Below are 23,557 nucleotides of genomic sequence, written 5' to 3'. Positions count from 1 at the left end.
TAGGAAGGAGACTGGATCCAAACTAGATTAAGTCTGTCTGCTAGGAAGGAGACTGGATCCAAACTAGATAAGTCTGTCTGCTAGGAAGGAGACTGGACCCAAACTAGATACTGTCTGTCTCTACTAGAAAGGAGGAGACTGGATCCAAACTAGATACTGTCTGTCTGCTAGGAAGGAGACTGGATCCAAACTAGATTAAGTCTGTCTGCTAGGAAGGAGACTGGACCCAAACTAGATACTGTCTGTCTGCTAGGAAGAAGACTGGATCCAAACTAGATACTGTCTGTCTGCTAGGAAGGAGACTGGATCCAAACTAGATACTGTCTGTCTGCTAGGAAGGAGACTGGATCCAAACTAGACTGGACTGTATGTCTGCTACTGTCTGTCTGGAAGGAGACTGGACCCAAACTAGATACTGTCTGTCTGCTAGGAAGGAGACTGGACCCAAACTAGATACTGTCTGTCTGCTAGGAAGAAGACTGGATCCAAACTAGATACTGTCTGTCTGCTAGGAAGGAGACTGGATCCAAACTAGATACTGTCTGTCTGCTAGGAAGGAGACTGGATCCAAACTAGATACTGTCTGACTGGATCCAAACTGAGACTGGATCCAAACTAGATACTGTCTGTCTGCTAGGAAGGAGACTGGACCCAAACTAGATACTGTCTGTCTGCTAGGAAGGAGACTGGATCCAAACTAGATACTGTCTGTCTGCTAGGAAGGAGACTGGATCCAAACTAGATACTGTCTGTCTGCTAGGAAGGAGACTGGATCCAAACTAGATACTGTCTGTCTGCTAGGAAGGAGACTGGACCCAAACTAGATACTGTCTGTCTGCTAGGAAGGAGACTGGATCCAAACTAGATACTGTCTGTCTGCTAGGAAGGAGACTGGTCTGTCTGTCTGCTAGGAAGGAGACTGGACCCAAACTAGATACTGTCTGTCTGCTAGGAAGCAGACTGGATCCAAACTAGATACTGTCTGTCTGCTAGGAAGGAGACTGTATCCAAACTAGATACTGTCTGTCTGCTAGGAAGGAGACTGGATCCAAACTAGATACTGTCTGTCTGCTAGGAAGGAGCCTGGATCCAAACTAGATACTGTCTGTCTCCTAGGAAGGAGACTGGATCCAAACTAGATACTGGCTGTCTGCTAGGAAGGAGACTGGACCCAAACTAGATACTGTCTGTCTGCTAGGAAGGAGACTGGACCCAAACTAGATACTGTCTATCTGCTAGGAAGGAGACTGGATCCAAACTAGATACTGTCTGTCTGCTAGGAAGGAGACTGGACCCAAACTAGATACTGTCTGTCTGCTAGGAAGCAGACTGGATCCAAACTAGATTAAGTCTGTCTGCTAGGAAGGAGACTGGATCCAAACTAGATTAAGTCTGTCTGCTAGGAAGGAGACTGGACCCAAACTAGATACTGTCTGTCTGCTAGGAAGATCCAAACTAGACTGGATCCAAACTAGATACTGTCTGTCTGCTAGGAAGGAGACTGGATCCAAACTAGATTACTGTCTGTCTGCTAGGAAGGAGACTGGACCCAAACTAGATACTGTCTGTCTGCTAGGAAGAAGACTGGATCCAAACTAGATACTGTCTGTCTGCTAGGAAGGAGACTGGATCCAAACTAGATACTGTCCAAACTAGATACTGTCTGTCTGCTAGGAAGGAGACTGGATCCAAACTAGATACTGTCTGTCTGCTAGGAAGGAGACTGGATCCAAACTGTCTGTCTGCTAGGGAAGGGGAGACTGGATCCAAACTGTACTGTCTGTCTGCTAGGGAAGGAGACTGGACTGGATCCAAACTAGATACTGTCTGTCTGCTAGGAAGGAGACTGGATCCAAACTAGATACTGTCTGTCTGCTAGGAAGAGGAGACTGGATCCAAACTAGATACTGTCTGTCTGCTAGGAAGGAGACTGGATCCAAACTAGATACTGTCTGTCTGCTAGGAAGGAGACTGGATCCAAACTAGATACTGTCTGTCTGCTAGGAAGGAGACTGGATCCCAAACTAGATACTGTCTGTCTGCTAGGAAGGAGACTGGATCCAAACTAGATACTGTCTGTCTGCTAGGAAGGAGACTGGATCCAAACTAGATACTGTCTGTCTGCTAGGAAGGGAGACTGGATCCAAACTAGATACTGTCTGTCTGCTAGGAAGGAGACTGGATCCAAACTAGATACTGTCTGTCTGCTAGGAAGGAGACTGGATCCAAACTAGATACTGTCTGTCTGCTGGATCCAAACTAGATACTGTCTGTCTGCTAGGAAGGGAGACTGGATCCAAACTAGATACTGTCTGTCTGTCTGCTAGGAAGGAGACTGGACCCAAACTAGATACTGTCTGTCTGCTAGGAAGGAGACTGGATCCAAACTAGATACTGTCTGTCTGCTAGGAAGGAGACTGGATCCCAAACTAGATACTGTCTGTCTGCTAGGAAGGAGACTGGATCCAAACTAGATACTGTCTGTCTGCTAGGAAGGAGACTGGATCCAAAAACTGTCTGTCTAGATACTGTCTGTCTGCTAGGAAGGAGACTGGATCCAAACTAGATACTGTCTGTCTGCTAGGAAGGAGACTGGATCCAAACTAGATACTGTCTGTCTGCTAGGAAGGAGACTGGACCCAAACTAGATACTGTCTGTCTGCTAGGAAGGAGACTGGATCCAAACTAGATACTGTCTGTCTGCTAGGAAGGAGACTGGATCCAAACTAGGAAGCAGACTGGATCCAAACTAGATTAAGTCTGTCTGCTAGGAAGGAGACTGGACCCCAAACTAGATACTGTCTGTCTGCTAGGAAGGAGACTGGACCCAAACTAGATACTGTCTGTCTGCTAGGAAGGAGACTGTATCCAAATTAGATACTGTCTGTCTGCTAGGAAGGAGACTGGATCCAAACTAGATACTATCTGTCTGCTAGGAAGGAGACTGGATCCAAACTAGATACTGTCTGTCTGCTAGGAAGGAGACTGGATCCAAACTAGATACTGTCTGTCTGCTAGGAAGGAGACTGGACCCAAACTAGATACTGTCTGTCTGCTAGGAAGGAGACTGGATCCAAACTAGAAACTGTCTGTCTGCTAGGAAGGAGACTGGACCCAAACTAGATACTGTCTGTCTGCTAGGAAGGAAGACTGGACCCAAACTAGATTACTGTCTGTCTGCTAGGAAGGAGACTGGACCCAAACTAGATACTGTCTGTCTGTCTGCTAGGAAGGAGACTGGATCCAAACTAGATACTGTCTGTCTGCTAGGGAAGGAGACTGGATCCAAACTAGATACTGTCTGTCTGCTAGGAAGGAGACTGGACCCAAACTAGATACTGTCTGTCTGCTAGGAAGGAGACTGGATCCAAACTAGATACTGTCTGTCTGCTAGGAAGGAGACTGGACTCCAAACTAGATACTGTCTGTCTGCTAGGAAGGAGACTGGATCCAAACTAGATACTGTCTGTCTGCTAGGAAGGAGACTGGATCCAAACTAGATTACTGTCTGTCTGCTAGGAAGGAGACTGGATCCAAACTAGATACTGTCTGTCTGCTAGGAAGGAGACTGGATCCAAACTAGATACTGTCTGTCTGCTAGGAAGGAGACTGGATCCAAACTAGATACTGTCTGTCTGCTAGGAAGGAGACTGGATCCAAACTAGATACTGTCTGTCTGCTAGGAAGGAGACTGGATCCAAAGACTGTCTGTCTGCTAGGAAGGAGACTGGACCCAAACTAGATACTGTCTGTCTGTCTGATCCAAACTACTGTCTGGAAGGAGACTGGATCCAAACTAGATACTGTCTGTCTGCTAGGAAGGAGACTGGATCCAAACTAGATACTGTCTGTCTGCTAGGAAGGAGACTGGATCTGTCCAAACTAGATACTGTCTGTCTGCTAGGAAGGAGACTGGATCCAAACTAGATACTGTCTGTCTGCTAGGAAGGAGACTGGAAGGAGCCCAAACTAGACACTGTCTGTCTGCTAGGAAGGAGACTGGATCCAAACTAGACTGGATCCAAACTGTCTGTCTGCTAGGAAGGAGACTGGATCCAAACTAGATACTGTCTGTCTGCTAGGAAGGAGACTGGACTGTCTGTCCAAACTAGATCCAAACTGTCTGTCTGCTAGGAAGGAGACTGGAGACTCCAAACTAGATACTGTCTGTCTGCTAGGAAGGAGACTGGATCCAAACTAGATACTGTCTGTCTGCTAGGAAGGGAGGAGACTGGAGGAGACTCCAAACTAGATACTGTCTGTCTGCTAGGAAGGAGACTGGACCCAAACTAGATACTGTCTGTCTGCTAGGAAGGATACTGTCTGCCTGGATCCAAACTAGATACTGTCTGTCTCCTAGGAAGGAGACTGGATCCAAACTAGATACTGTCTGTCTGCTAGGAAGGAGACTGGACCCAAACTAGATACTGTCTGTCTGCTAGGAAGGAGACTGGACCCAAACTAGATACTGCCTGTCTGCTAGGAAGGAGACTGGATCCAAACTAGATACTGTCTGTCTCCTAGGAAGGAGACTGGATCCAAACTAGATACTGTCTGTCTGCTAGGAAGGAGACTGGACCCAAACTAGATACTGTCTGTCTGCTAGGAAGGAGACTGGACCCAAACTAGATACTGTCTGTCTGCTAGGAAGGAGACTGGATCCAAACTAGATACTGTCTGTCTGCTCGCCATCCTTCTCTCTCACTCCCTCCCTCTCCATCCTTCTCTCTCACTCCCTCCCTCTCCATCCTTCTCTCTCACTCCCTGCCTCTACATCCTTCTCTCTCACTCCCTCCCTCTACATACTTCTCACTCACTCCCTCCCTCTCCATCCTTCTCTCTCACTTCCTCCCTCTCCATCCTTCTCTCTCACTCCCTCCCTCCCTCTCCATCCTTCTCTCTCCCTCCCTCCCTCTCCATCCTTCTCTCTCACTCCCTCCCTCTCCTTCTCCTTCTCTCTCCTCTCCATCCTTCTCTCTCCACTCCCTCCTCTCCATCCCTTCTCTCTCACTCCCTCCCTCTCCATCCTTCTCTCACTCTCTCCCTCTCCATCCTTCTCTCTCACTCCCTCCCTCTCCATCCTTCTCTCTCTCCCTCCTCCCTGGACCCCTACATCCTTCTCTCTCACTCCCTCCCTCTCCATCCTTCTCTCTCACTCCTCCCTCTCCATCCTTCTCCTCCCTCCCTCTCCTTCTTTCTCTCTGTCCCTCCCTCTCCATCCTTCTCTCTCACTCCCTCTCCATCATTCTCTCTCCTCCCTCCCTCTCCATCCTCTCTCTCACTCCCTCCCTCTACATCCTTCTCACTCCCTCCCTCTACATCCTTCTCTCTCACTCCCTCCCTCTCCATCCTTCTCACTCACTCCCTCCCTCTCCATCCTTCTCTCTCACTCCCTCCCTCTACATCCTTCTCTCTCACTCCCTCCCTCTCCATCCTTCTCTCTCACTCTCTCACTCCCTCCCTCTACATCCTTCTCTCTCACTCCCTCCCTCTCCATCCTTCTCTCTCACTCCCTCCCTCTCCATCCTTCTCTCTCACTCCCTCCCTCTCCATCCTTCTCACTCCCTCCCTCTCCTTCTTTCTCTCTCTCCCTCCCTCTCCATCCTTCTCTCCCACTCCCTCTCCATCCTTCTCTCTCACTCCCTCCCTCTACATCCTTCTCTCTCACTCCCTCCCTCTCCATCCTTCTCTCTCTCTCCCTCCCTCTCCATCCTCCTCTCTCACTCCCTCCCTCTCCTTCTTTCTCTCTCTCCCTCCCTCTCCATCCTTCTCTCTCTCTCCCTCCCTCTCCATCCTTCTCACTCCCTCCCTCTCCTTCTTTCTCTCTCTCCCTCCCTCTCCATCCTTCTCTCTCTCTCCCTCCCTCTCCATCCTTCTCTCTCACTCCCTCTCCATCCTTCTCTCTCACTCCCTCCCTCTCCATCCTTCTCTCTCTCTCCCTCCCTCTCCATCCTTCTCTCTCACTCCCTCCCTCTCCTTCTTTCTCTCTCTCCTCCCTCTCCATCCTCTCTCTTACTCCCTCCCTCTCCATCCTTCTCCTCCCTCCCTCTCCATCCTTCTCTCTCTCTCCCTCCCTCTCCATCCTTCTCTCTCACTCCCTCCCTCTCCTTCTTTCTCTCTCTCCCTCCCTCTCCATCCTTCTCTCTCACTCCCTCCCTCTCCTTCTTTCTCTCTCTCCCTCCCTCTCCATCCTTCTCACTCCCTCCCTCTCCTTCTTTCTCTCTCTCCCTCCCTCTCCATCCTTCTCACTCCCTCCCTCTCCATCCTTCTCACTCCCTCCCTCTCCTTCTTTCTCTCTCTCCCTCCCTCTCCATCCTTCTCTCCCAATCCCTCTCCATCCTTCTCTCTCACTCCCTCCCTCTCCATCCTTCTCTCTCTCTCCCTCCCTCTCCATCCTTCTCTCTCACTCCCTCTCCATCCTTCTCTCTCACTCCCTCCCTCGCCATCCTTCTCTCTCACTCCCTCTCCATCCTTCTCTCTCCCTCCCTCTCCATCCTTCTCTCTCACTCCCTCCCTCTCCATCCTTCTCTCTCACTCCCTCCCTCTACATCCTTCTCTCTCACTCCCTCCCTCTACATCCTTCTCTCTCACTCCCTCCCTCTCCATCCTTCTCTCTCACTCCCTCCCTCTCCATCCTTCTCACTCCCTCCCTCTCATTCTTTCTCTCTCTCCCTCCCTCTCCATCCTTCTCTCTCACTTCCTCCCTCTCCATCCTTCTCTCTTACTCCCTCCCTCTACATACTTCTCACTCACTCCCTCCCTCTCCATCCTTCTCTCTCACTTCCTCCCTCTCCATCCTTCTCTCTCACTCCCTCCCTCCCTCTCCATCCTTCTCTCTCACTCCCTCCCTCTCCATCCTTCTCTCTCACTCCCTCCCTCTCCATCCTTCTCTCTCACTCTCTCCCTCTCCATCCTCTCTCTCACTCTCTCCCTCTCCATCCTTCTCTCTCACTCCCTCCCTCTACATCCTTCTCTCTCACTCCCTCCCTCTCCATCCTTCTCACTCCCTCCCTCTCCTTCTTTCTCTCTCTCCCTCCCTCTCTATCCTTCTCTCTCACTCCCTCCCTCCCTCTCCATCCTTCTCTCTCTCTCCCTCCCTCTCCATCCTTCTCTCTCACTCCCTCCCTCTCCATCCTTCTCTCTCCCTCTCCATCCTTCTCTCTCACTCCCTCCCTCTCCATCCTTCTCTCTCACTCCCTCCCTCTCCATCCTTCTCTCTCACTCTCTCCCTCTCCATCCTTCTCTCTCTCCTCCCTCCCTCTCCATCCTTCTCTCTCCTCCCTCCCTCTACATCCTTCTCTCTCACTCCCTCCCTCTCCATCCTTCTCTCTCCTCCTCTCCCCTCCCTCTCCATCCTTCTCTCTCACTCCCTCCCTCTCCATCCTTCTCTCTCACTCCCTCCCTCTCCATCCTTCTCTCTCACTTCCTCTCCCTCATCCTTCTCTCTCTCACTCCCTCCCTCTCCATCCTTCTCTCTCCCTCCCTCCCTCCCTCCCTCCTCCCTCTCCTCTCTCTCTCTCTCTCCCTCCCTCTCCATCCTTCTCTCTCCTCCCTCTCCTCCTTTCTCTCTCTCCCTCCCTCTCCATCCTTCTCTCTCTCCCTCCCTCTCCATCCTTCTCTCTCCTCCCTCCCTCTCCATCCTTCTCTCTCACTCCCTCCTCTCCATCCTTCTCACTCCTCCCTCTCCATCCTTCTCTCTCACTCCCTCCCTCTCCATCCATCCTTCTCACTCCCCCTCTCCCTCCATCCTTCTCTCTCTCTCCCTCCCTCTCCATCCTTCTCTCTCCCTCCCTCTCCATCCTTCTCTCTCACTCCCTCCCTCTCCATCCTTCTCTCTCACTTCTCTCCCTCTCCATCCTTCTCTCTCCCTCCCTCTCCATCCTTCTCTCTCCTCCCTCCCTCTCCATCCTTCTCTCTCACTCCCTCCCTCTCCATCCTTCTCTCTCCATCCTCTCTCTCCTCTCCATCCTTCTCTCTCACTCCCTCCCTCTCCATCCTTCTCTCTCCTCCCTCCCTCTCCATCCTTCTCCTCCTCCCTCTCATTCCTTCTCTCTCTCCCTCCCTCTCCATCCCTCTCTCTCTCCCTCCCTCCCTCCTCTCATCCTCTCTCTCCATCCTCCCTCCCTCCTCCATCCTTCTCTCTCACTCCCTCCCTCCCTCTCCATCCTTCTCTCTCACTCCTCTCCCTCTCCATCCCTCTCTCTCTCCCTCCCCTCCATCCTTCTCTCTCTCCCTCCCTCTCCATCCTTCTCTCTCTCTCTCCCTCTCCATCCTTCTCTCTCATCCTCCCTCCCTCTCCATCCTTCTCTCTCACTCCCTCCTCCCTCTCCATCCTTCTCTCTCCCTCCCTCTCCTTCTTCTCTCTCTCCCTCCCTCTCCATCCTTCTCTCTCACTCCCTCTCCATCCTTCTCTCTCACTCCCTCCCTCTCATCCTTCTCTCTCTCTCCTCCCTCTCCATCCTTCTTCTCTCTCCTCCCTCTCCATCCTTCTCTCTCACTCCCTCCCTCTCCATCCTTCTCTCTCCTCCCTCTCCATCTTTTCTCTCTCCCTCCCTCTCCATCCTTCTCTCTCCTCCCCCTCCCCTCTCCATCCTTCTCTCTCACTCCCTCCCTCTCCATCCTTCTCTCTCACTCCCTCCCTCTCCATCCTTCTCTCTCCTCCCTCCTCTCCATCCTTCTCTCTCACTCCCTCCCTCTACATCCTTCTCTCTCCTCCCTCCCTCTCCATCCTTCTCTCTCTCTCCCTCCCTCTCCATCTTCTCATCTTCTCCCTCCCTCTCCTCCTTCTCTCTCTCTCCCTCTTCTCTCATCCTTCTCACTCCCTCCCTCTCCATCCTTCTCTCTCTCTCCCTCCCTCTCCATCCTTCTCTCTCACTCCCTCCCTCCATCCTTCTCTCTCACTCCCTCCCTCTCCCATCCTTCTCTCTCTCTCCCTCTCCATCCCTCTCTCTCCCTCCCTCTCCATCCTTCTCTCTCACTCCCTCCCTCTCCATCCTTCTCTCTCACTCCCTCCCTCTCCATCCTTCTCTCTCACTCCCTCCCTCTACATCCTTCTCTCTCACTCCCTCCCTCTCCATCCTTTCTCTCTCTCCCTCCCTCTCCATCCTTCTTCTCACTCCCTCCCTCTCATTCTTTCTCTCTCTCCCTCCCTCTCCATCCTTCTCTCTCACTTCCTCCCTCTCCATCCTTCTCTCTCACTCCCTCCCTCTCCATCCTTCTCTCTCCTTCTCTCCCTCCCTCTCATCCTTCTCTCTCTCCCTCAATCCCTCTCCATCCTCTCTCTCTCTCTCCCTCCCTCTCCATCCTTCTCTCTCCTCCCTCCTCTCCATCCTTCTCTCTCACTCTCTCCCTCTCCATCCTTCTCTCTCCATCCTCTCCTCCCTCTCCATCCTTCTCTCTCACTCCCTCCCTCTCCATCCTTCTCTCTCTCTCCCTCCCTCTCCATCCTCTCTCTCTCCCTCCTCTCCATCCTTCTCTCTCTCCCCTCTCCATCCTTCTCTCTCATCCTCCCTCCTCTCCATCCTTCTCTCTCTCCCTCCCTCTCCATCCTTCTCCTCCCTCCCTCCCATCCTCTCTCTCTCACTCCCTCCCTCTCCATCCTTCTCTCTCTCCTCCTCTCCATCCTTCTCTCTCTCCTCCCTCTCCATCCTTCTCTCTCTCTCCTTCTCTCCTTGTCCTCCTCTCCATCCTTCTCTTCCTCTCCACTCCCTCCCTCTCCATCCTCCTTCTCCTCCTCTACTCCTCCCCATCCCTTCTCTCTCACTCCCTCCTCTCCATCCCCTTCTCTCTCTCTCCCTCCTCTACATCCTCTCTCTCACTCCCTCCCTCTACATACTTCTCCTCCCCCTCCCTCTCTCCATCCCTTCTCTCTCACTTCCTCCCTCTCCATCCTTCTCTCTCACTCCCTCCCTCTCCATCCTTCTCTCTCTCTCCTCCCTCTCCATCCTTCTCTCTCACTCCCTCCCCTCTCATCCTTCTCTCTCTCTCCTCCTCCTCTACATCCTTCTCTCTCCTCCCTCCCTCTCCATCCTTCTCTCTCACTCCCTCCCTCTCCATCCTTCTCTCCCTCCCTCTCCTTCTTTCTCTCTGTCCCTCCCTCTCCATCCTTCTCTCTCCTCCCTCTCCATCCTTCTCTCTCACTCCCTCCCTCTCCACCCTTCTCTCTCACTCCCTCCCTCTCCATCCTTCTCTCTCACTCTCTCCCTCTCCATCCTTCTCTCTCTCCCTCCCTCTCCATCCTTCTCTCACTCCCTCCCTCTCCATCCTTCTCTCTCACTCCCTCCCTCTCCATCCTTCTCTCTCTCCCTCCTCTCCATCCTTCTCCCTCCCTCTCCATCCTTCTCTCTCCATCCCTTCTCCTCTCCCATCCCTTTCTCCTCCCTCCCTCTCCATCATTCTCTCTCACTCCCTCCCTCCCTCCCTCTCCATCCTTCTCTCTCACTCCCTCCCTCTCCATCCCTCTCTCTCTCACTCCCTCCCCTCTCCATCCTTCTCTCCATCCTTCTCTCTCCTCTCCATCCTTCTCTCTCTCACTCCCTCCCTCTACATCCTTCTCTCTCACTCCCTCCCTCTCCATCCTTCTCTCTCACTCCCTCCCCTCTCCATCCTTCTCTCTCACTCCCTCCCTCTCCATCCTTCTCTCTCTCCCTCCCTCTCATCCTTCTCACTCCCTCCCTCTCCATCCTCTCTCTCACTCCCTCCCATCCTTCCCCTCTCTCTCTCCCTCCCTCTCCATCCTTCTCTCTCTCCCTCCCTCTCCATCCTTCTCTCTCACTCCCTCCCTCTCCATCCTTCTCTCTCACTCCCTCCTCCCTCCCTCTCCCTCCCCTTCCTCTCTCACTCCCTCCCTCTCCATCCTCACTCCCTCCCTCTCCTCCCTCCCTCTCCATCCTTCTCCCTCCCTCTCCATCCTTCTCTCTCACTCCCTCTCCATCCTTCTCTCTCCCTCCCTCTCCATCCATTCTCTCTCCATCCTTCCCTCCCTCTCCATCCTTCTCTCTCACTCCCTCCCTCTCCATCCTTCTCTCTCACTCCCTCCCTCTCCATCCTCTCTCACTCCCTCCCTCTCCATCCTTCTCTCTCACTCCCTCCCTCTCCATCCTTCTCTCTCACTCCCTCCCTCTCCATCCTTCTCTCTCACTCCCTCCCTCCTCATCCTTCTCTCTCACTCCCTCCCTCTCCATCCTTCTCTCCCTCCCTCCCTCTCCATCCTTCTCTCTTCTCTCTCACTCCTCTCCCTCTCCATCCTTCTCTCTCTCCCTCTCCTCTCCCTCCCTCTCCATCCTTCTCTCTCTCTCCATCCTCCCTCTCCATCCTTCTCTCTCACTCCCTCCCTCTCCATCCTTCTCTCTCACTCCCTCCCTCTACATCCTTCTCTCTCACTCCCTCCCTCTCCATCCTTCTCTCTCACTCCCTCCCTCCCTCTCCATCCCTTCTCCTTCCCCTCCCTCTCCTTCTTTCTCTCTGTCCCTCCCTCTCCATCCTTCTCTCTCACTCCCTCTCCATCCTTCTCTCTCACTCCCTCCCTCTACACCCTTCTCTCTCACTCCCTCCCTCTCCATCCTTCTCTCCCTCCCTCTCTCCCTCTCCATCCTTCTCTCTCACTCCCTCCCTCTCCATCCTTCTCTCTCACTCCCTCCCTCTCCATCCTTCTCTCTCACTCCCTCCCTCTCCATCCTTCTCTCTCACTCCCTCCCTCTCCATCCTTGTCCCTCCCTCTCCATCCTTCTCTCTCACTCCCTCTACATCCTTCTCTCTCCCTCCCTCTCCATCATTCTCTCTCACTCCCTCCCTCTCCATCCTTCTCTCTCACTCCCTCCCTCTCCATCCTTCTCTCTCCTCCCTCCCTCTCCATCCTCTCTCACTCCCTCTCCCTCTCCATCCTTCTCTCTCACTCCCTCCCTCTACATCCTTCTCTCTCACTCCCTCCCTCTCCATCCTTCTCTCTCACTCCCTCCCTCTCCATCCTTCTCTCTCACTCCCTCCCTCTCCATCCTTCTCTCTCACTCCCTCCCTCTCCATCCTTCTCACTCCCTCCCTCTCCATCCTTCTCTCTCACTCCCTCCCTCTACATCCTTCTCACTCCCTCCCTCTCCATCCTTCTCTCTCACTCCCTCCCTCTACATCCTTCTCTCTCCCTCCCTCTCCATCCTTCTCTCTCACTCCCTCCCTCTACATCCTTCTCACTCCCTCCCTCTCCATCCTTCTCTCTCACTCCCTCCCTCTCCATCCTTCTCACTCCCTCCCTCTCCTTCTTTCTCTCTGTCCCTCCCTCTCCATCCTTCTCTCTCACTCCCTCTCCATCCTTCTCTCTCACTCCCTCCCTCTACATCCTTCTCTCTCACTCCCTCCCTCTCCATCCTTCTCTCTCACTCTCTCCCTCTCCATCCTTCTCTCTCACTCCCTCCCTCTCCATCCTTCTCTCTCACTCCCTCCCTCTCCATCCTTCTCTCTCACTCCCTCCCTCTACATCCTTCTCTCTCACTCCCTCCCTCTCCATCCTTCTCACTCCCTCCCTCTCCTTCTTTCTCTCACTCCCTCCCTCTCCATCCTTCTCACTCCCTCCCTCTCCTTCTTTCTCTCTGTCCCTCCCTCTCCATCCTTCTCTCTCACTCCCTCTCCATCCTTCTCTCTCACTCCCTCTCCATCCTTCTCTCTCACTCCCTCCCTCTCCATCCTTCTCTCTCACTCCCTCCCTCTCCATCCTTCTCTCTCACTCTCTCCCTCTCCATCCTTCTCTCTCACTCTCTCACTCCCTCCCTCTACATCCTTCTCTCTCACTCCCTCCCTCTCCATCCTTCTCTCTCACTCCCTCCCTCTCCATCCTTCTCTCTCACTCCCTCCCTCTACATCCTTCTCTCTCACTCCCTCCCTCTACATCCTTCTCTCTCACTCCCTCCCTCTCCATCCTTCTCACTCCCTCCCTCTCCTTCTTTCTCTCTCTCCCTCCTCTCCATCCTTCTCTCACTCCCTCCCTCTCCATCTTCTCTCTCTCTCACTCCCTCTCCATCCTTCTCTCTCACTCCCTCCCTCTCCATCCTCTCTCTCTCTCTCCATCCTCCCTCTACATCCTTCTCTCTCACTCCCCCTCTCCATCCTTCTCACTCCTTCCTCCCTCTCCTTCTTCTCTCTCACTCCCTCCCTCTCCATCCTTCTCACTCCCTCCCTCTCCTTCTTTCTCTCTGTCCCTCCCTCTCCATCCTTCTCTCTCACTCCCTCTCCATCCTTCTCTCTCACTCCCTCCCTCTCCATCCTTCTCTCTCACTCCCTCCCTCTACATCCTTCTCACTCCCTCCCTCTCCATCCTTCTCTCTCACTCCCTCCCTCTCCATCCTTCTCTCTCACTCCCTCCCTCTCCATCCTTCTCTCTCACTCCCTCCCTCTCCATCCTTCTCTCTCACTCCCTCCCTCTCCATCCTTCTCTCTCCCTCCCTCCCTCCCTCTCCATCCTTCTCACTCCCTCCCTCTCCTTCTTTCTCTCTGTCCCTCCCTCTCCATCCTTCTCTCTCACTCCCTCTCCATCCTTCTCTCTCACTCCATCCCTCTACATCCTTCTCTCTCACTCCCTCCCTCTCCATCCTTCTCTCTCACTCCCTCCCTCTCCATCCTTCTCTCTCACTCCCTCCCTCTACATCCTTCTCTCTCACTCCCTCCCTCTACATCCTTCTCTCTCACTCCCTCCCTCTCCATCCTTCTCTCTCACTCCCTCCCTCTCCATCCTTCTCTCTCACTCCCTCCCTCTCCATCCTTCTCACTCCCTCCCTCTCCTTCTTTCTCTCTGTCCCTCCCTCTCCATCCTTCTCTCTCACTCCCTCTCCATCCTTCTCTCTCACTCTCTCCCTCTCCATCCTTCTCTCTCACTCCCTCCCTCTCCATCCTTCTCTCTCACTCCCTCCCTCTACATCCTTCTCTCTCACTCCCTCCCTCTACATCCTTCTCACTCCCTCCCTCTCCTTCTTTCTCTCAATCCCTCCCTCTCCATCCTTCTCCTCCCTCCCTCTCCTTCTTTCTCTCTGTCCCTCCCCTCTCCATCCTTCTCTCTCACTCCCTCTCCATCCTTCTCTCTCACTCCCTCTCCATCCTTCTCTCTCTCTCCCTCTCCATCCTTCTCTCTCACTCCCTCCCTCTCCATCCTTCTCTCTCACTCTCTCTCCCTCTCCATCCTTCTCTCTCACTCTCTCTCCTCCCTCCCTCTACATCCTTCTCTCTCACTCCCTCCCTCTCCATCCTTCTCTCTCACTCCCTCCCTCTCCATCCTTCTCTCTCCTCCCTCCCTCTCCATCCTTCTCTCTCACTCCCTCCCTCTCCACATCCTTCTCTCTCACTCCCTCCCTCTCCATCCTTCTCTCTCACTCCCTCCCTCTCCATCCTTGTCTCTCCTCCCTCCCTCCCTCTCCATCCTTCTCACTCCCTCCCTCTCCTTCTTTCTCTCTGTCCCTCCCTCTCCATCCTTCTCTCTCACTCCCTCTCCATCCTTCTCTCTCACTCCCTCCCTCTCCATCCTTCTCTCTCACTCTCTCCCTCTCCATCCTTCTCTCTCACTCTCTCACTCCCTCCCTCTCCATCCTTCTCTCTCACTCCCTCCCTCTACATCCTTCTCTCTCACTCCCTCCCTCTCCATCCTTCTCTCTCACTCCCTCCCTCTCCATCCTTCTCACTCCCTCCCTCTCATTCTTTCTCTCTCTCCCTCCCTCTCCATCCTTCTCTCTCACTTCCTCCCTCTCCATCCTTCTCTCTCACTCCCTCCCTCTACATACTTCTCACTCACTCCCTCCCTCTCCATCCTTCTCTCTCACTTCCTCCCTCTCCATCCTTCTCTCTCACTCCCTCCCTCCCTCTCCATCCTTCTCTCTCTCTCCCTCCCTCTCCATCCTTCTCTCTCACTCCCTCCCTCTCCATCCTTCTCCCTCTCCATCCTTCTCTCTCACTCCCTCCCTCTCCATCCTTCTCTCTCACTCCCTCCCTCTACATCCTTCTCTCTCACTCCCTCCCTCTACATCCTTCTCACTCCCTCCCTCTCCTTCTTTCTCTCACTCCCTCCCTCTCCATCCTTCTCACTCCCTCCCTCTCCTTCTTTCTCTCTGTCCCTCCCTCTCCATCCTCTCTCTCCTCCTCCCTCTCCATCCTTCTCTCTCACTCCCTCTCCATCCTTCTCTCTCACTCCCTCCCTCTCCATCCTTCTCTCTCCCTCCCTCCCTCTCCATCCTTCTCTCTCACTCTCTCCCTCTCCATCCTTCTCTCTCACTCTCTCACTCTCCCTCCCTCTACATCCCTTCTCTCTCACTCCCTCCCTCTCCATCCTTCTCTCTCACTCCCTCCCTCTCCATCCTTCTCTCTCACTCCCTCCCTCTCCATCCTTCTCTCTCACTCCCTCCTCTACATCCTTCTCTCTCACTCCCTCCCTCTCCATCCTTCTCTCTCACTCCCTCCCTCTCCATCCTTCTCTCTCACTCCCTCCCTCTCCATCCTTCTTCTCACTCCCTCCCTCTCCTTCTTTCTCTCTGTCCCTCCCTCTCCATCCTTCTCTCTCACTTTCTCCCTCTCCATCCTTCTCTCTCACTCCCTCCCTCTCCATCCTTCTCTCTCACTCTCTCCCTCTCCATCCTTCTCTCTCACTCTCTCACTCCCTCCCTCTCCATCCTTCTCTCTCACTCCCTCCCTCTACATCCCTCTCTCTCTCACTCCCTCCCTCTCCATCCTTCTCACTCCCTCCCTCTCATTCTTTCTCTCTCTCCCTCCCTCTCCATCCTTCTCTCTCACTTCCTCCCTCTCCATCCTTCTCTCTCACTCCCTCCCTCTACATACTTCTCACTCACTCCCTCCCTCTCCATCCTTCTCTCTCACTTCCTCCCTCTCCATCCTTCTCTCTCTCTCTCTCCCTCCCTCTCCATCCTTCTCTCTCACTCCCTCCCTCTCCATCCTTCTCCCTCTCCATCCTTCTCTCTCACTCCCTCCCTCTACATCCTTCTCTCTCACTCCCTCCCTCTCCATCCTTCTCACTCCCTCCCTCTCCTTCTTTCTCTCTCTCCCTCCCTCTCCATCCTCTCTCTCACTCCCTCTCCATCCTTCTCTCTCACTCCCTCCCTCTCCATCCTTCTCTCTCTCCCTCCCTCTCCATCCTTCTCTCTCACTCCCTCTCCATCCTTCTCTCTCACTCCCTCCCTCCTCCCTCTCCATCCTTCTCTCTCACTCCCTCTCCATCCTTCTCTCTCCCTCCCTCTCCATCCTTCTCTCTCACTCCCTCCCTCTCCATCCTTCTCTCTCTCCCTCCCTCTCCATCCTTCTCTCTCACTCCCTCTCCATCCTTCTCTCTCACTCCCTCCCTCGCCATCCTTCTCTCTCACTCCCTCTCCATCCTTCTCTCTCCCTCCCTCTCCATCCTTCTCTCCACTCCCTCCCTCGCCATCCTTCTCTCTCACTCCCTCCCTCTCCATCCTTCTCTCTCACTCCCTCCTCTCCATCCTTCTCTCTCTCTCTCCCTCTCCATCCTTCTCTCTCATCTTCTCTCCCTCCCTCTCCATCCTTCTCTCTCACTCCCTCCCTCTCCATCCTTCTCTCTCCCTCCCTCCCTCTCCATCCTTCTCTCTCCCTCCCTCCATCCTTCTTTCTCTCTGTCCCTCCCTCTCCATCCTTCTCTCTCTCCCTCCCTCCCTCTCCATCCTTCTCTCTCACTCCCTCCCTCTCCATCCTTCTCTCTCCCTCTCCCTCCCTCTCCATCCTTCTCTCCTTCTCTCTCACTCCCTCTCCCTCTCCATCCTTCTCTCTCCCTCCCTCCTCTCCATCCTTCTCTCTCACTCCCTCCCTCTCCATCCTTCTCACTCCCTCCCTCTCCTTCTTTCTCTCTCTCCCTCCCTCTCCATCCTTCTCTCTCCCTCCCTCTCCATCCTTCTCTCTCACTCCCTCTCCATCCTTCTCTCTCACTCCCTCCCTCTCCATCCTTCTCTCTCACTCCCTCCCTCTCCATCCTTCTCTCTCACTCTCTCCCTCTCCATCCTTCTCTCTCACTCTCCTCCCTCCCTCCATCCTTCTCTCTCACTCCCTCCCTCTCCATCCTTCTCTCTCCCTCCCTCCCTCTCCATCCTTCTCTCTCACTCCCTCCCTCTACATCCTCCCTCCCCTCTCTCACTCCCTCCCTCCTCTCCATCCTTCTCACTCCCTCCCTCTCCTTCTTTCTCTCTCTCCCTCCCTCTCCATCCTTCTCTCTCTCCCTCCCTCTCCATCATTCTCTCTCACTCCCTCTCCATCCTTCTCTCTCACTCCCTCCCTCTCCATCCTTCTCTCTCACTCCCTCCCTCTACATCCTTCTCTCTCACTCCCTCCCTCTCCATCCTTCTCACTCCCTCCCTCTCCTTCTTTCTCTCACTCCCTCCCTCTCCATCCTTCTCACTCCCTCCCTCTCCTTCTTTCTCTCTGTCCCTCCCTCTCCATCCTTTTCTCTCACTCCCTCTCCATCCTTCTCTCTCACTCCCTCCCTCTCCATCCTTCTCTCTCACTCCCTCCCTCTACATCCTTCTCACTCCCTCCCTTTCCACCTCCATCAAGCATTTCGCTACATTCGCAATAACATCTGTTAAACATGTGTATGTGACCAATAAAATTTGATCTGATTTTGATTTGATCTCTTTCTCTCCCTCCCTCTCCATTTCTCTCCAACCCCCCTCCCCTCCCTCTGTCTCTCTCTGAAAACAAACCTCTTGACTTCTCCACACACCCAATGAACCTACATGAAGAGATGAAACAAGTCTCATAAAATGGTGTGGAGTAGTGGAGCCTTTAGGGACAAACTGAGCCAAGATAAGCCAGGGATAAGTTGGTCATCAGTCTATCTATTCATAATAACCCTTCATTGGGATCATATATTTGATACTAGACCACATTTTCCAGCGCAATTCACTATGCAAATTACCAAATGACTTAGTCATCGTCTGGAGGTAGAGAGAGAGAGAGAGAGAGAGTAGAGAGGTAGAGAGAGGCAGAGAGAGAGAGAGAGGCAGAGAGAGAGAGAGAGAGAGGTAGAGAGGTAGAGAGAGGCAGAGAGAGAGAGAGAGAGAGAGAGGTAGAGAGAGGCAGAGAGAGAGAGAGAGAGAGAGAGAGGTAGAGGAGGAGAGAGAGCAGAGAGGTAGAGAGGCAGAGAGAGAGCAGAGAGAGGAGAGGCAGAGAGAGAGAGAGAGGCAGAGAGAGAGAGGTAGAGAGAGGCAGAGAGAGAGAGAGAGGCAGAGAGAGAGAGAGAGAGAGAAAGAGAAAGAGAATACAGTGGCAGAGAGACTGCAGCTACACAAGTTCTCCCACCGACAGACACTGGCAACCTGGGTGTGTCTCAGCCATACACAGAATAATTAATTAATTCACTTATCTCTTTTAAACCACATCGCGTTTGAGACAAAATCATCGCATAACCACCACCCATTTGAGATAGCAATTGTAGCCTACATATCGGTGACAAGCTACAATTATATTCGCGTTATAAAACGTGAATTGTTGTGACACTGGACTGCAAAAGAAATCGTAATGTTTTGCTCCTGTTGTGCGTAAAGTATAATCAAACAAAAAATAGGCCTAACAATTAAAGCCATAGACGGTCATAATAAACACTTTATACTGGGGTTGTCGTCAGAACTATTTTCAACAGACAAAACATAAGAAAAACTTGCTTGACATTTTCCCACAGAATATGTAGTATATGTTGTTACTAAGAGCAACGTGTACAGGAAGCCTATAGATCAAGAGATCATTTAAACTTAACGTATAACAGTGAACACGAAGCAGGTGCATACAGTCAGCGTAATGTCATCCCCAACCGGAACAGAACTTCTCCCGACGATTCTGAATGACTTACCGCTTTGCTCCCCCAGAAAGACCAGTTTGAATTTCCTTAAAGGGTTCCCAAAGTCACTACCCACAGACATGTTTTTGGGGAGAATTTGTAAAAGAGCAGGAGAATGAAACGCTTGTTCCCCAGTGGTCCGGGGGTTGTGGTGCTGATGATGGATGTGAAACTGAAAAGCGACGCCTCAACTCGTTCAATCTGCTCTCTCCGCGATGGAAGCGCTACTGACTGGATCGCCTCCTGTCCGCTTCAACGGCAATCTGCGCGTGCGCGGTTTGCTCTCTCCTCGCTCTGTTTGTCTGCCGCCCCCTCCCTTCCTGCTCTGGCACATGACGTCATGCGAAACGGAAGTAAAGGGAAGCTTTCCACTTTTTAAAATGTTTATTTAAACTCTTGTGCGCTACATTTTAGATTAGTAAGACCATAAGGCAAACAGCTTCAAACCTCATCCTTTACCTCTGGCTCCCTCTCTAGTACTTGAGTGACCCATGATGATTACATACACACAGACACACAGACAGACAATCCCTTTTTCCCCCATTCTTAACTTTTCCGACACAATATAACAATTAGACAATATAAACAAAGATTTTTATTATTTACAGAAGTTACAAGTATTTATTGCTGAATATAAGGCACGCAAACTAAGATTATCCAAAACTAACCATATTGTATTGGCATTTTATTTCAACAAGGAAACAATTATTTAAACAGTGCAATTGATATTTGATGCATAGCATATTATTGTGATTAAAGCTGATGAGATATTGATCATATAAAATTACTATTCTGTGTAAAAAAAAATATGTTTTTAAACATCTCAAACAAAAACTCAAAGTCTCTATAATGCCACTCACCAAAATGCCTCTGTGTTAAAGACAAACTTAAATATTAAGCTAGCTTTAACTTTGTTGTCTACTGCAACTAGAAACCTGAATGAGCAACATCCCTGGGATAACAGCAGGTGTACAGTTTTCAATGTGCACCCAAAGACTACGTTTTGTCCTTCAAAATGATCTAACATCAACACCTTTCACTGACCCCCTTCCCCATGTAGGGATACTGACCCCCTTCCCCATGTAGGGATACTGACCCCCTTCCCCATGTAGGGATACTGACCCCCTTCCCCATGAAGGAATACTGACCCCCTTCCCCATGTAGGAATACTGACCCCCTTCCCCATGTAGGAATACTGACCCCCTTCCCCATGTAGGAATACTGACCCCCTTCCCCATGTAGGAATATTGACCCCCTTCCCCGTGTAGGGATACTGACCCCCTTCCCCGTGTATGGATACTGACCCCCTTCCCCATGTAGGGATACTGACCCCCTTCCCCATGTAGGGATACTGACCCCCTTCCCTATGTAGGAATACTGACCCCCTTCCCCATGTAGGGATACTGACCCCCTTCCCCGTGTATGGATACTGACCCCTTTCCCCGTGTAGGGATACTGAACCCCTTCCCCATATGGGGATACTGACCCCCTTCCCCATGTAGGGATACTGACCCCCTTCCCCATATGGGGATACTGACCCCCTTCCCCATGTAGGATCAGCTGGGTTTGAGAACAGCGCTGAGGTTACTAACACGAGGATCAGCTGGGTTTGAGAACAGTGCTGAGGTTACTAACACGAGGATCAGCAGGGTTTGAGAACAGCGCTGAGGTTACTAACACGAGGATCAGCAGGGTGTGAGAACAGCGCTGAGGTTACTAACACGAGGATCAGCAGGGTTTGAGAACAGTGCTGAGGTTACTAACACGAGGATCAGCAGGGTTTGAGAACAGTGCTGAGGTTACTAACAGGAGGATCAGCAGGGTTTGAGAACAGTGCTGAGGTTACTAACAGGAGGATCAGCAGGGTTTGAGAGCAGCGCTGAGGTTACTAACACGAGGATCAGCTGGGTTTGAGAACAGCGCTGAGGTTACTAACACGAGGATCAGCTGGGTTTGAGAACAGCGCTGAGGTTACTAACACGAGGATCAGCTGGGTTTGAGAATACTTTAACCAGACCGTTGAAAAATGTTATGGTTGAAAGGCATAGTGGACTTTGCCCACTGGCAGTTGATAGGTGAGTCACTTCTCTCATGTGAGACAGGTTAGGTGGATCAGGTGGGTAAAGGAAAGCACATTCAGACAGAACACCTCAGCAGACTGTTGAAAGGAACAGTAGTGGACCTGAGACTACTCTTTAAAGTGAGACGGGAGAGAGGACGGAGTAGGGAGCCAGGAGGTCAGTCGTATCCCAGATCAGAGTGGTCCATCAGGCCTCTTCTCCAGGCTGTACTCCCTGGTCCTCAGGACCTTCCAGCCCACCACCCCAAGCAGGAAGATCCCCATCACCTTGAAGCCCACCTGCAGGCCCAGGTACCTGCAGAGATACGATAAGGCAGGAGGGTTAGAGCTAGTTTATATGACTGTAAATATCACATTCCCACCTGCAGGCCCAGGTACCTGCAGGGAAATCAATCAACCAATCCAGTCAACCAATCCAATCAATCAACCAATCCAGTCAACCGTTCAATCACCAACCAATCACCAATCAATCAACCAATCCAGTCAACCAACCAATCACCAATCAATCAAACAATCCGGTCAACCAACCAATCAACAATCAATCAACCAATCAATCAACCAATCCAGTTAACCAACCAATCACCAATCAATCAACCAATCAATCAACCAATCCAGTCAACCAATCAATCAACCAACCAATCACCAATCAATCAACCAATACATTAATGAATGAATCATTCTCACTTGTATAAATGAGGCATGACAATAGTTGCATTCTTACCTGTTCCTCAGGATGTTATTGTCATAGTAACCACAGCCCAGCCGGTTGCCACAGGCTTGTTTCCACCAAATACAGGAGCTGTCGATGACAATGCCGAACAGGGCTGGGGCTGGTAACCAGGCTAGAATAGAGGAGGATCACACAAAGGGCTGGTAACCAGGCTAGAATAGAGGAGGATCACACAAAGGGCTGGTAACCAGGCTAGAATAGAGGAGCTGAGGATGGTCATGTCGAACAGGGCTGGTAACCAGGCTAGAATAGAGGAGCTGAGGATGGTCATGTCGAACAGGGCTGGTAACCAGGCTAGAATAGAGGAGCTGAGGATGGTCATGTCGAACAGGGCTGGTAACCAGGCTATTATAATACAATAAGACGTAACTCTAAACATTAACACTGTTCATAGAAAATAACGGCATTTCAATATAGTTGTAATCCACTAGAGGGCACTGTAACACTGCATTGACGGATGATAAGGCAGGGTCATATCCTAGAAGACGGGTCATATCCTAGAAGACGGGTAAATATCCTTGAAGACGGGTCATATCCTAGAAACGGGTCATATCCTTGAAGACGGGTCATATCCTAGAAGACGGGTCATATCCTGGAAGACGGGTCATATCCTTGAAGACGGGTCATATCCTAGAAGACGGGTCATATCCCTAGAAGACGGGTCATATCCTTGAAGACGGGTCATATCCTAGAAGACGGGTCATATCCTGGAAGACGGGTCATATCCTTGAAGACGGGTCATATCCTAGAAGACGGGTCATATCCTAGAAGACGGGTCATATCCTTGAAGACGGGTCATATCCTAGAAGACGGGTCATATCCTTGAAGACGGGTCATATCCTAGAAGACGGGTCATATCCTAGAAGACGGGTCATATCCTAGAGGACGGGTCATATCCTAGAAGACGGGTCATATCCTTGAAGACGGGTCATATCCTTGAAGACGGGTCATATCCTAGAAGACGGGTCATATCCTAGAAGACGGGTCATATCCTGGAAGACGGGTCATATCCTTGAAGACGGGTCATATCCTAGAAGACGGGTCATATCCTAGAAGACGGGTCATATCCTTGAAGACGGGTCATATCCTAGAAGACGGGTCATATCCTTGAAGACGGGTCATATCCTAGAAGACGGGTCATATCCTAGAAGACGGGTCATATCCTAGAGGACGGGTCATATCCTAGAAGACGGGTCATATCCTTGAAGACGGGTCATATCCTAGAAGACGGGTCATATCCTAGAAGACGGGTCATATCCTAGAAGTCGGGTCATATCCTAGAAGACGGGTCATATCCTAGAAGACGGGTCATATCCTGGAAGACGGGTCATATCCTTGAAGACGGGTCATATCCTTGAAGACGGGTCATATCCTTGAAGACGGGTCATATCCTAGAAGACGGGTCATATCCTAGAAGACGGGTAAATATCCTTGAAGACGGGTCATATCCTAGAAGACGGGTCATATCCTAGAAGACGGGTCATATCCTGGAAGACGGGTCATATCCTAGAAGACGGGTCATATCCTTGAAGACGGGTCATATCCTAGAAGACGGGTAAATATCCTTGAAGACGGGTCATATCCTAGAAGACGGGTCATATCCTGGAAGACGGGTCATATCCTTGAAGTCGGGTCATATCCTAGAAGACGGGTAAATATCCTTGAAGACGGGTCATATCCTTGAAGACGGGTCATATCCTAGAAGACGGGTCATATCCTTGAAGACGGGTCATATCCTTGAAGACGGGTCATATCCTAGAAGACGGGTCATATCCTTGAAGACGGGTCATATCCTAGAAGACGGGTCATATCCTAGAAGACGGGTCATATCCTAGAAGACGGGTCATATCCTGGAGTGGTGGATTTGATATATCATTGTATTCCATTGTGTGTGTTTTGCTTTAGGAACATCTGTCTATATGAA

General features: G+C 51.8%; 2 protein-coding genes across 2 annotated transcripts in view; both read right to left on the bottom strand.

The window, feature by feature from the left end:
- The window catches only part of LOC115124670 (ras-related protein Rab-6B-like), a 194,495-nt gene extending 175,430 nt beyond the window's left edge, over positions 1-19,065 (bottom strand). The window contains exon 1 of the mRNA XM_065009352.1: positions 18,836-19,065. Coding sequence (XP_064865424.1) covers positions 18,836-18,905 — 70 coding nt within the window. The 5' untranslated portion in view covers positions 18,906-19,065. The remainder of the gene's footprint in view (positions 1-18,835) is intronic.
- A 1,165-nt stretch (positions 19,066-20,230) lies between these two features.
- LOC115127592 (solute carrier organic anion transporter family member 2A1-like) overlaps positions 20,231-23,557 on the bottom strand; it is a 77,095-nt gene continuing 73,768 nt past the window's right edge. Inside the window, exons 13-14 of the mRNA XM_065009350.1 lie at positions 21,625-21,745; positions 20,231-21,198 (exon numbers count right to left, since the gene is read on the bottom strand). Of these exons, the coding sequence (XP_064865422.1) occupies positions 21,078-21,198; positions 21,625-21,745 (242 nt within the window). The 3' untranslated portion in view covers positions 20,231-21,077. The remainder of the gene's footprint in view (positions 21,199-21,624; positions 21,746-23,557) is intronic.

Source organism: Oncorhynchus nerka, linkage group LG24 (genome assembly GCF_034236695.1).
Source record: "Oncorhynchus nerka isolate Pitt River linkage group LG24, Oner_Uvic_2.0, whole genome shotgun sequence".
NCBI lineage: Eukaryota > Metazoa > Chordata > Actinopteri > Salmoniformes > Salmonidae > Oncorhynchus > Oncorhynchus nerka.
The sequence above is the reverse complement of the archived record's forward strand: the minus strand, read 5'-3'. Positions and strand labels throughout refer to the sequence as shown.